The following is a 15,939-nucleotide window of genomic DNA, read 5'->3' as shown; positions in this document are numbered from 1 at the left end:
GCCACTCAGGAAGATATGCCCAAAACTGCTCTGTGCCTAGAACATCTCAGATAAAAGGGAGCATCGGGGAGGGAGTCAGGTGTGCCTTTGGCTCGTTGATAGTGAACCCTAGCAAATGCAGAGGGTTCTACATAGTCTGCAGGTGGGAGACGACTGCCTGTGGCAAGCCTGCTTTCAACAGCCAATTTGAATAGCAACCTCGACCTACTTCTGATGCCGGCACTTTTCTATAGCTCCCTTGTCCAAGAGAGCTAACATATCCTGATGGAGCAAGGAGAGGTGGTCCTTCAGCTTGTCGTTAATAGGTGACTTGTGTGGAGGGGGGTCCCCAAGGGGAGGGAGAAGCCCCTGTGGATGAGCTGCAAACCCTAAGGTCAGATGTTATTGACCTCTAGTGGTGTAGGTGGTGGTCTATCCTACCTCCTGTTGGATACCCATGATGGTCAGAGGGCAAACTAAAGGAGCTTGTGGGCTGGTTGACTGGCTTGACTTTTGGCTACCTGTCTCTATGGGAACCGCGTCCTCGGCCATGAAAAGATTGTGCAATTTGTTATCCTTAGCAGCTTGGTGTGTTGAGACGCAGTTGAAAGCCCTTTCCGTTGACCAAGAAAGGGGCGAAAGGCAGACTGGGGTTGGCGAGGGACCAAGGAAAGGCCCAAGGAACTGACTGTAACTGTGTGCTTAAAGCACTCTAGCGCTGAGTCAGCCTTCTCTCCAAACAGACAGGAGCCATCAAAGGGCATGTCCACAAGTGAAGCCTGGACATCCAATAAAAAGTCAGTGGTTCTCAACCATGCATGGCACCTAAGGGCCAATGACGCTAAAACTGCTCTGCCTAGCAAGTGTCTTGGGTCCAGCCCCCATCTTATGGTGAGCTTGGCTGCATCTCTCCCATCAGCAATTGACAGAGTATGGCTCCATCCTCTTCTGAGACGCTGGGCAGCTGTTGTGCAACCAAGTCCCAGATTATATGGAAGCATCGGCCCAAGAGGCATGTGGTGTTTACTGACCACAGTGCCAGGTTGGCAGAAGAGAACATCCTCTTCCTGAAGGTATCCAGCAGTTTTGTATCCAGTGGATTGGTTGTGAATGCGCCAGGGTTGACTTTAATAATAGAGGCCTGGACCACCAAGTCCTACTGGGTGGGGTGCTGGGTGAGGAACCTGGAGCAGGGTGATGGCAGCGCTTACTTATTCTATACACAGGAGGCTTGGACCAGTCTCAGAGCAGGAAGTCATTAAGGACTTCATTGAATGGGAGTAATAATTCAGTGGGGGCAACTCCCAGTTGAAGGACCTGCGTCAAGGTGCCTGTCTTAACTGCCACTGAGGGTAGTGTAAGGCCCAGAACATCAGCCACCCTCTGCACCACCATTGCGAATGAGCCACCCTTCCCTGTATCCACGGTAGGTGGAGAGACCAGGCCAATGCCTGGGGAGGTCTCCAACCCACAGGCCTCTGCCAGATCATCATAAGAGTTGTCCTCTGAACTTCTAAAGAATTGTATCCATAGGGTTCACAGACCCTTCTCCATCATCACAGAATCCAGGCCGGTCTTATGAATAAGGCACTGACTCTGATATGGGGGGGGGGGTCTGCCGAAGGCCTGCCCAGAGCTGGCCTCTATTGGCATCCATTTAGCTCCATATTGGAGGCTGGAATGATGAGGCAGGTGGCGTGGCTGCCGAGCATCAGCACGGGAGCAGGTGCCGAGGAAGGTTGAAGTTTCTTAACTGGAGCGGCTCCGGATCAGTCAATAGATCCTTGGGGTTCGACTTTTGTGGAGGGATAACCTGTTGGCAGAAGACCAGTAGGTGTCAAGAATCCGTCCCAGGTCCAACACTCCTCAGGATTCGGGCGACGCTATATGGGGTCCACCTCTCGACGTCACCAACTTCCTGCACTAAAGGCACGGAAGACTGGAGCAGTCAAGCGAGGGAAGGGAAGGATGGGAACAGCGGGGAGTAGAACCTGTAAAGTAAAGTTAATACACAAACAATAATAATACAATTTGCAAGCCAAACACCTACTCTCAGTAATTCTCGCTACTGGGCACAGATCTGATAAAGAGCTTCCAATTTCTTCATAACGCTCATACCACCACTCCGTGACGTAACCATACACAACTTGCAAACGTGTAACCAAACAATAAAGACCCACAAGTCTGGGTTATAATCGTGTACCCCTGAAATGGAGGATAACTAAAGAAGATTGGCGGTCTCCTCTGCCTTTGTAATTAGTGGACAAAAGATTAGGAAATTAACATGTGGCGTCAATCCTGACACCTGGTCGATGCTCCACTTCTGTAAGCAGAACCGCTTAGAACGGGGACTCCCCCCCCCCCCCCCCCCTTCTGTATTTCTTTGGAAGTTTATGATGTAGGTGTGCTGGGAAAGTTATACCAATACATCTGCAACAATACTTTGGAGCTCTGGCTCCGAAATGAATTACGAATGACCCCCACCTAACTCGGTACAGAATAATCCTCTGTGCTACGAAACGGAGGTCTAACTGATTTCAACCAACAGTATCCCTAGGTCTTACTCCAGACCTTTACGAGGGTCTTTGTATATCACTACAGAATTTGCCAATGGCCATCCGGCCAGAGAACCTGTCCGTAGTACATGCTCTTCCTTCTTTGGACTAGGATACACCCTTCAGATACTTGCTGTTTGTCGGCGTAGACCGGAACTCCGCCGGAGATATTCCGTGGTATCGAGGATCTCGGCTCTCTCCTGGGATCAGTCCGGAAGACGGCTATGATGCCTGTGCTTGCCTCCCAACACGTCGTAAACGCCGCAGGGAAAACCCAGGACCAATGGAAACAGGACGTTACACACGGAGTCTCCTATCCTCGAGACTCAGATGCCGAACCCGCTCGGCCGAAAGGTGCAGCTCTCCCCTCGCCTCTCACGAAAGCCGCGGGAAAGAAGTTACGGGACTCCGCCCGTCAAGTCCGGAAATACATCAATTACGCACAACTGGTGCGTGCGTTCCGGGCGTTTTATGCCCGTGGCTCCTCCCCTTCAGGCACATGGGATTCTGGGAACCGTAGTCTGGGCAGGCGCTCCGTGTACCGATCCTGACAGTAGGGGCCCTCCTGGACCCATGGGGCCCGTTGGCACTACAGAGGGGTCATGACGCCTAAAAATGAGGTGCATGGCCTCATAAAATTCCTTATGTTGGGTAGTGGTCGCTCCCTGAAATTCAAGGAGGTGCGAGGACGATTCAGGCTGCACCACAGAGCTAGGTCTTGAGTGCAGATGGCCCCACAACTCCTTTGAAGACTTGCCTGAGTAAAGGCAAGACCTCTTCGATGACTTTTACTTCTTGTGGGGCTTAACCAGACTTCCCGATGATTTGGACTGGAACAATCAATCTTTGGACCTTCCTCGCAACTGCGACCTGGAGCGTCACAGAGTCATTTTACGTCAGGCAGTGAGGAGATTGAGGGAGTGCTCCCTCAGCGTATTAGGATGCATGCAGTCCTCGCATGTCTTAGCGTTGTGGTCTCACTCAAAACACCAGAGACCTACCAAATGGGTGTCCATCACAGCATATGTTGATGACAGTTGCAGCATTAATTAAAACCTGCCTTTCAGGTGGGCATCCTTCACTCCAGGAGATAAAGTCTCAAAATATCTTCGACAAAAGTTTGAAAAATGTCAGTCTAAAAGAAAAACGTTAGTTATAGTTTCCTTACCTTAGAATTACCCCCAGGCGTCAGACTGGATCCGGAAAGTTTTTCGTCAACAGTACCTCTGCCCGTCGGAAGGCAGCGTGGGTCGGCTCCGCATCCGTCGTCTGGGTCGTGGTCACCGGGATGACGTCATGGCAGCTACTTTAGATGCTGCCCTCACTCGCTGACATAAGTTCTTTCTTTTTCCGCGCCAGCCAGCGCAGATCCTGGAATAGCGGTACCTCAGTCATTTTTTGACTAACTTTTTCTTGACTTTTGTTGACTTCTTTTTTCGAGTCTTTGACTCCTAAGGTGCACGAGGGATGCCCAGCTTCAAGCCATGGGGTTCTTTTCATTGGATGATGTCGGGGACGGATCCGCACAGCATGTGTCTTTTTTGCCTGGAAAGCGACCACGACCCCAAGTCGTGCTCCGACTGCCGGTCGATGGTGCCGAAGGCTTTGCGGTAGTGGTCCTGAAAGCTGCTTGAGCACCGGCCGTCGGCTCCGTGCCGTTTGAAGTCCCGGTCGTGAGGGAGGAGTCGACTCAGCGTTTCCCTCCCTTTCCGGGACCCGGAGCGACTCCCGCCCAACTTCGTACGTTCTATGAGGCGATGCACGCCATCTTTGGGCTTCACGAACCCGCCGGTGCGCCTTTGGGCCCCGCGGACTCGGTTGGGGGTCCTAGGCCTTCTCCGCCAGCAGCTCCGGCGCCGCAGAGCCCCCTTGGATCCAGTCCTGGATGTGGATCGTAGCCGGCTGACCTGATTACGTCTCCAAAAGTGCCACTTCCTCCAGCACCACTACTGCGTTCGACGCCGGTCAGCCCACTGGCCGACGTCGACCCCGGCCTCCATTCCGACGTGGACCCGGAGCCGGGATGTCCAGAACACCTTGATAGACATGCCTTTTGATGGCCGTCACCTTTTTGCTGAAAAAGCAGACAATGCCTTGGAGCGCTTCAAGGACTCACAGGCTACGGCCAAGTCCTTGGGCCTCTCCACTTGCCCTGCGCAGTTTGCTTTTCACCCCTTTTGTGGCTACGGAAGGGGTGCCCCGCTACGTCCCGCCCAGAGCCACAGGCCGCTGCAAGATACCCAACCTTCGCGTGGCCGGGGACGTGGGATCCAACGCCGTGGTTCCGGGGACCAGCGGGCGAGCCAGTCCACCAACCCCCTCCCTCCTCTGCAGCAACCTCCAAACCCTCCTAGTCTGACCTTTCAGGCCCATCAAACGCCGGTGGGCGGCAGGATTCACCATCACCTCCCCCACTGGTGCACCATCATGTTGGACAGGTGGTCTTTGCAAAGAGTCCAAAGGGGCTACTCCCTCCCCTCTGAGACTATCCCTCCAGCCATGCCACTGCGATACCACCGCTTGTCGGAGGATCAGCTGGCCCATCTCCAGCAGGAAGTTTCGGCTCTCTTGGCCAAGGGAGCCACTGAGCACGTTCCTGTCCCAGAAGTAGGTTGTGGTTGTTACTCCCACTACTTTCTGGTTCCCAAGAAGGACAAGGGCCTGCGTCCTATCTTGGATCTCAGGGACAAGTTCAAGATGTTGACGCTGGCTCAGGTATTGTCTGCCATCGACGCAGAAGACTGGATGGTAGCGTTGGACTTGTAGGACGCTTATTTTCACATCCTTGTCCTGCCAGCCCACCGGCGTTACCTACGGTTCATGGTAGGCCACGAGCATTTTCAATTTACCGTACTCCACTTTGGCCTTACCAGTGCCCCTCGGGGGTTCACAAAAGTGATGGCGGTGGTCGCACCTGATCTGCGCATATCAGGGGTTTCAGTCTTCCCCCTATCTAGACGACTGGCTGTTGGAGGCGGGCTCGCTGTAGGCAGTCGTCTCCTACCTCCAGACTACGGCCGACCTCCTGCATTCGCTGGGGTTCTCCATCAATGTGCCGAAGCCGCACCTGACCCCCTCTCAGAAGCTCCTTTTCATCGGAGCAGTTCTGGACACGACGCGGTTTGGGGTTCATCCTCCCAAACAGTGAGTCCGGGATATTCGGGCTATGATTTCGATCTTTCAGCCTCTATCCTGGGTTTCGGTCAGAATGACTCTAAGGCTGCTGGGCCTCATGGCCTCCTGCATCCTGCTGGTCACTCATGCCATATGGCATATGCGGGCTCTGCAGTGGGGCTTGAAGTTGCAGTGGGTGCAGCATCAGGGTAATCTGTCCGATTGTGTCCAGATCTCGGAGGGCACTACTCAACAATTGCAGTGGTGGCTCACGAACCAGGATTGGTTCAATGGCAGATCCCTCTCCCTTCTCCAACCAGAACACACGGTGGTGACGGACGCATCCCTTCTGGGATGAGGCGGCCACATGGGAGAGGTGGAGATCAAAGGCCTCTGGTCTTCGGTGGAGTTTGGGCTTCACATCAACCTTCTGGAGCTCCGGGCGATTCGTCTTGCACTGAAAGCATTCCTTTCCTCTGTCCGGGGAAGAGTAATGCAGGTGTTCACGGACAACACCACCGCCATGTGGTACTGCAACAAACAGGGCGGGGTCGGGTCGTGGACCCTAAGTCAGGAGGCCCTTTGCCTCTGGACATGGCTAGAACATCAGGGCATATCCCTGGTGGTTCAACACCCGGTAGGTTCTCTGAACGCCAGGGCAGACGAACTCAGCCGCAGGTGCATGATGGATCACGAATGGCGTCTTCACTCGGAGGTGGTGCAAGGTCTCTTTCTATTCGCCACGGAAGAGAAGGCGCAATGTCATCAATTCTGCGTGTTGGAATTTCCAAGGCGACATTCTCTAGGCAATGCTTTTCGTCACGAGTGGAGTTGCGGTCTGTTCGCCTTTCTGCCTATACCACTTCTGCCCAGAGTGCTGAAGAAGATCAGGTGCGACCGGGCCCAAGTCATTCTTGTGGCTCCGGATTGGGCACGCAGAGTCTGGTATCTCAAGCCGCTCAACATGGCCATCGATCCTCAGATCCGACTGCCTCTTCGGGAGGATCTTCTGTCGCAGCAGCAGGGGACGGTCTTCCACCCGAACCGGTCCAATCTCCACCTCCTTGAGTGGAGATTGAGAGGCGGCAGTTGACATCTTTTTTCGACCTGCCTCCTGAAGTTTGTGACGTAATCTTGGCAGCCAGGCGTCCCTCCATAAAAACAGTATACGCCTTCAGATGGAACACATTTGTGGCATAGTGCACAGCAAAGGCTATGGATAATCTTTCTGCCCCTCTTTCTGAAGTACTCTTGTTCCTTCCCTCTTTAGCCCAGCAGGGCTCTGCTCTGGGCACTATCAAGGACTACCTTTCTGCCATCTCTGCTTTCCTTTGGCTGCCAGATCAGCCTTCTCTTTTCAAGTCCCCGGTAGTTAACCATTTTTTGAAAGGCTTAACACATCTTTTTCCTCCAATTCCATTTGTTATGCCTCAGTCTGACTTGAATCTTGTACTAACTTTTTTTGATGTGCACTCCCTTTGAGCCGCATCATAACTGTCCTTTACGTCTCTTAACTCTTAAGACTGCTTTCCTGGTAGCCATCACTTCGGCTAAAAGGATAAGTGATTTCCAGGCTCTTTCTTCCAAACCTCCTGTCTTGTCTCTTCATCCGGACAAGGTGGTTCTCAGGACCGGTCCATCCTTTCTTCCTAAGGTGGTCACTGCCTTCCACATCGGGCAGACCATCACTTTACCCACCTTCTTTCTGCTCCCGCATCCTTCTAAAGAGGAGGAGAGGCTCCACCGTCTGGATCCAAAACGTGGGCTTTCATTTTATCTGGATCGCACAAAACAATTCCGGGTGGATGGTTAGCTCTTAGTTGACTATGTTGGTGCCAGAAATGTCGGGCCATGCAAAAACTAACCATCCATTGATGGGTCATTCTTTGCATTAAAATTTGTTATTCATTGGCGTAAAAGGAACCTCCAGTAGGGGTTGTGTGCCCATTCGACCAGGGCGACGGCAGCCACTACAGCTTTGGGACGTGGAGTTCCCCTCAATGACAGCTGCCATGCAGCCACATGGACATCGTTGCACACGTTCACTAAACATTATTGCCTGAATAGCTAAGTCTGGAGAGACGGCTTCTTTGGCCGTTCAGTTCTCCAGGACTTTCTGGTGGGAACTTGGTTCGCAGACCCACCTCCGTGGTTGGTATTGCTGGGGTATCTATTCTAAGGTAAGGAATCCATAACGAATAGTCTCTTTTACCTGAACAAGTTACTTACCTTTGGTAACGATATATCTGTAAGAGACATATATTAGTTATAGATTCCTTACCACCGAACCCATCCTCTCCTTTCTGTGAACTGGCTTCTAGAGTAAGGGACTCCCTTTCAGGGCCCTATCTTTGTGCACCAGTGGTCAGTGTGTTGCATAGTTCTGCGATTCTGGCACGGAGTGTCGTGTAAAGAACTGCAGGGGCGGCGTCTAAGTAGATACCGTGACGTCATTCCAGTGATCACGTCTCCAGCGACAAACGTGGAGTCGACCTACGCCACCTACCAATGTGCAGGGGTACTGCTGAAGAAAAATTCTCCAGATCCAGTCTGACGCCTGGGGGTAATTCTAAGGTACGGAATCTATAACTAATATGCCTCTTACAGATATATCGTTACCGAAGTAACTTGTATAGTGGGAGATACCATTGGTATCACCCCCAACCACCACCACCGCTCCCTCTCTTGGGGCCGGTCGAGCACATTGCCAGGGCTGGTTACTATTCCCAGTCCGGCCGTGCCCATAAGGATGCTGTGAAATAGGTATTTTCGTCTGGAAGTATTTACTTGATGTGATCTTCTCTTTGTAACTATTGTCCTTTTTCGCACTTTGTCATTTAAAAAAAGTAGATCCTCCGCTGCCGCCTTCTTCCCTTGTATCCTATCCTCCGTCACTTCGCCAGCCAACTGCCGCACATGTTCGCTGAAATAATACAATATTACTTGTGATAATGAAAACTGTTCAGCCGGTATTGCTCTGCCCCTTCTACTGCAAGAACTGCAGAGCCAGTGCCCCAACAAACCATGAATAATAAGGGTCCCCAGCTCCACTGGACAAGACCGTCCTGCATACACATACAACTTACTTGGTAAATCTGCTTATTGAGTTTGGCCCACCAGTACCTCTTCAACCACCTTCTCATTTTTTGAGTCTTTCTAGAGAGCCAGCCCTACCCAAGCTTGTGATCAGTGTTGCCGAGGTGAGGTGGCTGAAGTCCACCTGAAACGTCATTCATGCTGTGCTCAACACACTCCTCACGCAGCTGCTACGGGACTGTCAGCTGCAGCACCCAATTCCTCCGTTGATCCGTAACTCCACCGCTGAGAGTCCAAGTAGACAGGACACCAGCAGCTAAACTGATCTGTCCCGGGTCGCTGCTTGAGATATGAAACAATACAACGATTTGCAGGGCAGCGTGATATGGCTCCAAGAGGCAGCGAGTTTGAGAGAATCGAAAAACAAACCTGAAGGGTACGAGCGCCGGCCATTTCCACTACTTGGCGTGCACGCAAATGCGAACGCCAACAACTAGTGTAACAGCATTAAGGTGTAGGGGGAGGAGACCTAGCAAAATAAAAATGTATGTAGATATTTGGATGGATGGATGAATATCTTACATGGTTGGGTTATTTTAGTGCAGAAAATGCACGCTATAAAAACCATCTCTCACTGGGAGCTGCGATGTTATGGAAAATAGCACTGTTCCCTGTGAGGTGTAGATTTCATCTTGATAGTGACAGACCTCAAACTACTATTTGCACAGCTTTACCATTGTCATGACTACTGTGATTATGCAGCAAGGTTATCTCATGTGCGACTAAACATTCAAATTATGTGGCACATTCTATGGCAGTATTATTTGTATCCAATTTGAGTTGGAAGTATTTTTTTAGGGTAAAAGCTGCAAATTATGTGACAGATTTTTCTGCAGTTGCTGTAATTTTGAGGTAAGCACTATTGTCACAGAATCACATAATTCCACTGACCCTCGCCCTTTTCCTTTGATCTTACCAACAGTTTATTCTTGAAAGGACAACAAAACCTAAACGGGCTAATTCCAGTGCGTGCCCAATGTTCACTGCTGTTAGAAGAAAAACACTTTTTCAAGCTAATGTAATTTGAAAAATACATAATGGGTAACATGCAGTAACGTCCTACCCTATTTTCATCTCGGAGTTCTCATGAAATTCACGCACTACGCAGCCTGTGGCCTCATGGTTTATGATGTCATCAGAACACCTCAAAGGAAATATAGAATCATATAACACAGTTACTATATATATATATATATATATATATATATATTATAGTTTTTCAGTGTATGTCATGCAAGTTATCTGGCAACCACCGTAAATTAGTAGACTTTTGTACCAGCAAAGCAACTCAAATATATTGTCAAACCATGGACAAAAAGGGCAGAAGTCATAGATTAAAAGTCATAAACTTTCTAACAAGGTTTAGGTGAAACGCTGGGAGAACAAAACCTCCTTTTGGATAACTGGTTATGGAACATGCACCATAGGATTCCGGAAACGCCAACATGTCAATGAAATAAGAGTTCTTGAGAAATGTGACAAAAGAAAGATTTAGCTTTTTGTAGTCCATTCTATAAATGAAACCTCTTAAGTGTGTGCTACGTTTTACATTAACTCAATATTCGATGGAACAATGCAAAAGATTTTGAAATGGTCCAGATTAGTGTTGGAAGAAAAAAATATGCATTGCGCATAATGGTTTTCAGTTTTAAAAAAACTGTTCTCTTATCATTGCACCACTGCCCTTTGAATCAAAATGTGTGAATTCGAAAGATTGTGCACGTCTTTACATTTTATTTTCACTGCAGAGTAAGAAAATTGTGTAGAGTAATATAACCCAGTGTTGCAACATTACGTTCACAATAAATGAATGTTCCAGTCAATATCTTCTCTTATGCAGGAAGTGGTTGCACTTGTACAATTGCAGATGTAAAAAAAAAATATTAACCATAAAAAGTGGGCGTTATTCACAAACCTCTTTTTCCATATGTAGATGTCTCCTACACCTGGAAATGTAAGAGTAAATAATGATTTTGCATATATAGCGCTGCAAGCTGCACTTGTGCCGCTTAGAAGGGCTGCAGGTAACAGATGTTAGGATTACCAGATTATGGTATTTAGTTAACCGACCTCGGAGGTAACTTGCACCTACTCACAGAAGAAGATTTGTGAATAAGGTGTTTTACACATTCTATAGCTGTTCTGTATGTTCTTCGTTTGCTATTGTAATATAATTATTTTGTTCGTCCAATGTTCCTTTCTCCTTTCAACGAATGCTCCATATTCTTAAGTGACGTTCTTAGCCAGCCCTCCTCTTGGCTTACTTTCTCGTGAGAGGTTTAGCCCCGAGTGTTTCTCAACACTTTCATCCGTGAAATGTCTTGGAACAGAGGTTGGTGGCCCTTTTCAACCTACCACGGGTGGCCCTGGCCTGAAGGCAAGCTCCAACATTACTTTTCTGGCCTGAACACAAGCCTCTCAAACCTTTCAGCTTGACTACATGCTGCTAAGGGGCTCTAGCAGCTGCAAACAGCACTCTTCTTTTCTCCTCCAAGGAAGGGTTGACAGTCCCGTCAACTTGCCCTGTTGCTGGTTAGTGAAATCTGGCAGCCAGTGCCACTGTATAAATGGATTGGGAAAGAACACCGGAACTTGGTTCAAAAGTTTAAAACTCTGGCAACAATAGTCGTATTACTGCGTTTTCTAAATCCGCAAAAAATGTTGTAACTTGTTATCTAATAAATAAAAAAAAAACACTTGAATTTCTCTTTTTCATTCTGTATTTATTTTTATATTCGCAAAAGTGGTGTTACACAACACTAAAATTGATATTTTTACTTTTCTTAAATTTTTTTTCTCCAATTTACTTGTGTGCTATATACACATTTGTACATACCCTAGAAATAGCATTTAAAATACGGATTTAAGGCACTTCTAAATTCAGGGGCTGAGTTTTTATTTTTTTTATTTTGAACTTTCTGCTCCTACTTCACAAAACCTTTTTTTTTTTGTATAGACAGTCGTAATGTCTTCGCCAAGAGGTTATCATTTGAGGACATTTCAGACATTCCCAAAATGCCAGGAGTACCCCTGAAAATCTGCTACTGCTGCAGACTCACTTCTAACATGGGTTGACAGAAATGTAAAAGGTGTATTTTTGTACATGCAGAAATGTGATGCAAAAGGGCTGTTGTACTTCAAAATCTATTTTTTTCCGTTGTTCTCCCTTTCTCTATAGCAGTATCAATTTCAGTTGTATTGCGTTCTGATACCCACATTAAAATGCAAATATTCCTGCATTTTTAGTGGGATCTATCCTCAAATTGGTAGCGAATAGCTGCAAACTTGTTTGAGGGTGTTAAACAGCTTTATTTATTTTCTTCTTTACTTTATATGCACGCCCACCTAAGAATACTAGGGGTGCTCACACAGAAACGTCATCAAACTGGCAGAGTTTCTGCCTGTAAAAATCGTAGCTGTATGGGTAAAATCCCACAGACTCAGGGTCTGTGGGATTTTATATATATATATATTTATATATATATCGTCACACATGTTTTTGGAACCTTTTTTTTTCCAAGCAAATGAAAGAGTTAAGCATATTGAGTTAATTATTATGATTTTGCCTAAAACGGTTTCTTCCTAGCAGTGCTTAACTTTTCTTCCTTCATCAAACAAGCCGGTGCTATCTGGCTAAGATACAGGCATCTAAAGACATAGCCATTTGCAGGTTTTGTTTTAATGTATTAATCTTTCTTCAGTTCTTCTCCTAATATGGGACAATATTTCCCACTGGATCTCAAGAACATTATACTGGTTTGGGCCAGCAATCCAGGTTTAAAAGTAAACTTCTATATGGTTTGTGTGTTACCTAAAATATATTTGCAATGTTTTAACGTATTCCAATGACTCAATAGTTTAAAATGTACTCAGTTTGTTTAAATACTATATTTTTACGTTGATTGTTTTGTTAGCCAAGCCAATTTTATACATTCCTGATACGAGTGGCTTAGCTTCTACTCCCTTTAACTATTAAATCAAATGAATGTAAAAAAGAAAACAGTAAATGTTAAATGATTTGTAAGATCAATGATCCGATATTTTTTCTCTGTATTTTAACTTAGTTATTGTAGTAATATGATCACGTCACATGTATATGTATACATATACATTACTCATTACAGATTTGTTTTTACAAAATCTAGTTAAAGGGTACTTTGTAGCACGTGCATATTCGTGTTAGCAGAGTTAATCAGCAACATTCAATGGCGGATGTCAACAAAGCATGTTTTAATGTTATAGAAATTGTACTCTTTGCTTGAGCTTTATGTTACTAGTGTTGAAGCTGCGAGCTAATGTAGGTTATCATTTTGGATTGGATGCTGACCTACTACATTTTTTATTAATTATGTGGGAGAAATAAATCAAAACCCCTAGAACAGTATTAAACATTCTGAAAAAACCCTGATTTTGGCAGAAACCTCTGTCACGATTAGAGAACAAACTTATGAAATGAAAGGCAGAAGAAGTTTTACATTTTATATTATCTAGTAGAAATAAATCAAAACCCCTGGAACAGTGTCACGGATTTTCAATCATGTTGACTTGTGCTAAAATTAAAGGTGTACTGAAGTTACCATCGTTGCAGCAACCATCCTGTATTCTTTGCAGTTTCACAACTCGAATACAATCCAGATTTCGGTCTAAAAGCCGTCCTTCTGCTCAACAGTGCATGAGGCCATCTCAGTGCGGCTCCTTGGTTGACTATGAACACCTAAGAGCAGTAAATTAAATACAAAAATACACTCAGCTAACCTTATGGTTGTCTCAGAGATTAGCTCTGTCTCTCTCTCTCCTTCTCCCCTACTCTATCTTGCCACTTATACATTTAAGCTCTTGGGGTATCTTTAGATACAAGCCCATTTACAAACAATGAAGTCTTTAGAGAATGCATCGGCTGTGCTTGCTCCCCTTAAGGGATGCCAGCTTAGTTTGCAAGTGATGCAGCGTATCAGAAGATGCAAATATTCTGCGTGCATTTAATTAATGATGCGGCAGGGAAAATATTTTTGATAAATGTCTCTGGGATAAGGTGGCAGGCGTGAAATTATAAAATTCCTTAAGCAGCCCCAGATATAAAAAGCTTTCCGGACTGAAAAGGGTTTCACAGCTGAACATTTTATTGTTTGAATAGGGGAATGTGTGGGGGGGGGGTAAGGGGCTAGGTAGGGAAACATTTTTCCTTACTCGTTCCTCCATTACCCCCCACCTTTCTTTTTCTGGAGAGTTGTTTGCCCATTCAAAAACAAATACTCCGAAACGCAGTGCAACCCATGGGAATACATTTCAAGTCGAATTAGTACAGTTTCCTTCCTGTCAGGATGGTGGAATTAATGGTGTTTTGATGATACAAATTTTGAAGGGCAGACAAAGAAGCTGACTGGAGGGAGACCTGACTCCTTTAGAAGTGTGGTCCTCCTCGCTCGCAGCCTCTCTTGTCCTCCCTGTCATCCGTCTGCCAATCTCCCTGTCCATGGTTAGTTAACGATGCTTTTCATCCTCTGTTCTTTCCCACAGGGTTTGCCAGATCCGGGCCAGTGCCTGGGTTCCAAGGGGACACGCTGCAGTTGGCCTTCATCGACTTGAGACAAGTAAGGCTTTGTTTTTTAGTTTTTTGTTTTTCTTTTAAGATGTGTGACTGAAGACCATCAGGTCTTAAGGAAAGAGCGAAGGGGGCTGGTTGGGGGGAGGAACAGCTGGGGAGGGGGCTTGCAGAAGATCAGAAGGCTGCTTGATGATTCTCCCTAGAGACATCTATTTCCATGCTATTGAAGCCATTGTTTTGGGACCTTTGTGAGATACCTGGATAAGAGTAGGGAGGCAGGAAGGTGCTGTGGCGGTTAGAAGTGAAAGACATACGAGATGTCAAGTGATAAGCATTGCACTTTAGGGGTTGGCTTTTCCAATATAGGAACAGATTGCTTAGCCAGCTCTGAAAACAGACACTAAGCAGGTCCTCAGAAAATAGGGATTAATTATGCAGAGATCGTCCCCATGATATTTTTTTTTTGTTAGCAGCTAACACTTGTGAATTGTTGTGGGGGGCATAGAAAAGATTTAGATTTTGCAGTTTATAGTGGACTTTTGTTTAGTTACTTGCCCTTTACCCAAAAATAAATTGATGCTGATATTAATGTATATGATAACTTGCTCCTCCCAGTGCAGTTAGCAGCAAGTTTCCCATTTAATTAAGCTCTATTCCTTTGATTTAGCCAATACTGCTTGCAATTAATCTAACTTTTTGGAAGGTTGGTATGCGACTTACGGTTGAGTTTGCACATATTTTAATGATTGGTCAGCGCATCACTGCAAACTTAAATATCCCATGCCGTTCACCTTTATTGCCTGTGCATCAATATAACTGCACTTTCATGTTCAACCGGTGCACAGTTGATTTTTGCATGTCATTTTCTGCTGCCAACTGAGAATATTTATTTTATTTTTAGTGTAAATCATTAGAATTAATTTTTAATTTTGAAAACTGTCAAGCTGGCTGAATATTGTCAGCTTCGTGTTAATGGGTTTACTAAATATTTTCGCATATGTTTTATAAATTTGATTCAGATTGGGATGATTTTTGTGATGCTAGGAAGTTTGCTTATCTGTATTTAACACTTTAGGTCAATTATTTCTCAAAGAGAACTATTTTAGTAGCAGTTGGGTGGTAGATCTTCTACCTTTACAAGTCAACGTTTTACATCCCTAATATATTGTCACTACTGAAGTTCTGGCTTTTTCTGCTTAAAAACAATAGAGTCCCTATTAGTTTTTTAGCATTCAGGAGGAAGCAATGCGCTCCTAGAATACAATTGTATTCAAATACTAATGTTGCCCTCTGGTTCAGATCAGATCATTAGAGAACATGCAAGCACAAAACCAAATGTATAAAAAATATTACAAATTTATTGACAAAATCGGTGATGACAATCTGTACTTCTGGCCACTTTATGTTTAGGAAGATATCTTCCTTTGCCTCCTTTAATCGGTTACAATCTAAGTCTTTCAACATCTGTTAAAAATAGACGGACTGTGTTTCAGTTTGAAATAGTCAGTACGCATGTTTAAAATCAATAATGCAAATACAATATACAGAATTAAAATCATATACAGTTATGCAGATTTTTTATTCTTGTCTGTGGGGTTGTTAAAAAAGTGTCTAGCTGGCTGAATATTGTCAGCTTCGTGTTAATGGGTT

General features: G+C 45.9%; 1 protein-coding gene across 2 annotated transcripts in view; it reads left to right on the top strand.

The window, feature by feature from the left end:
- Window positions 1-15,939, top strand: part of EXOC6B (exocyst complex component 6B) — a 1,605,823-nt gene that overhangs the window by 1,077,147 nt on the left and 512,737 nt on the right. For both annotated transcript variants that reach the window (XM_085642756.1, XM_085642755.1), the window contains one exon: window positions 14,262-14,335. In XM_085642756.1, the coding sequence (XP_085498882.1) occupies window positions 14,262-14,335 (74 nt within the window). The remainder of the gene's footprint in view (window positions 1-14,261; window positions 14,336-15,939) is intronic.

The sequence above is a fragment of the Triturus cristatus genome, chromosome 2_2 (genome assembly GCF_964204655.1).
Source record: "Triturus cristatus chromosome 2_2, aTriCri1.1, whole genome shotgun sequence".
In the NCBI taxonomy this organism is placed as follows: domain Eukaryota; kingdom Metazoa; phylum Chordata; class Amphibia; order Caudata; family Salamandridae; genus Triturus; species Triturus cristatus.
Note: the sequence above shows the minus strand (reverse complement) of the source record. Positions and strands in the feature narration are given on the sequence as shown.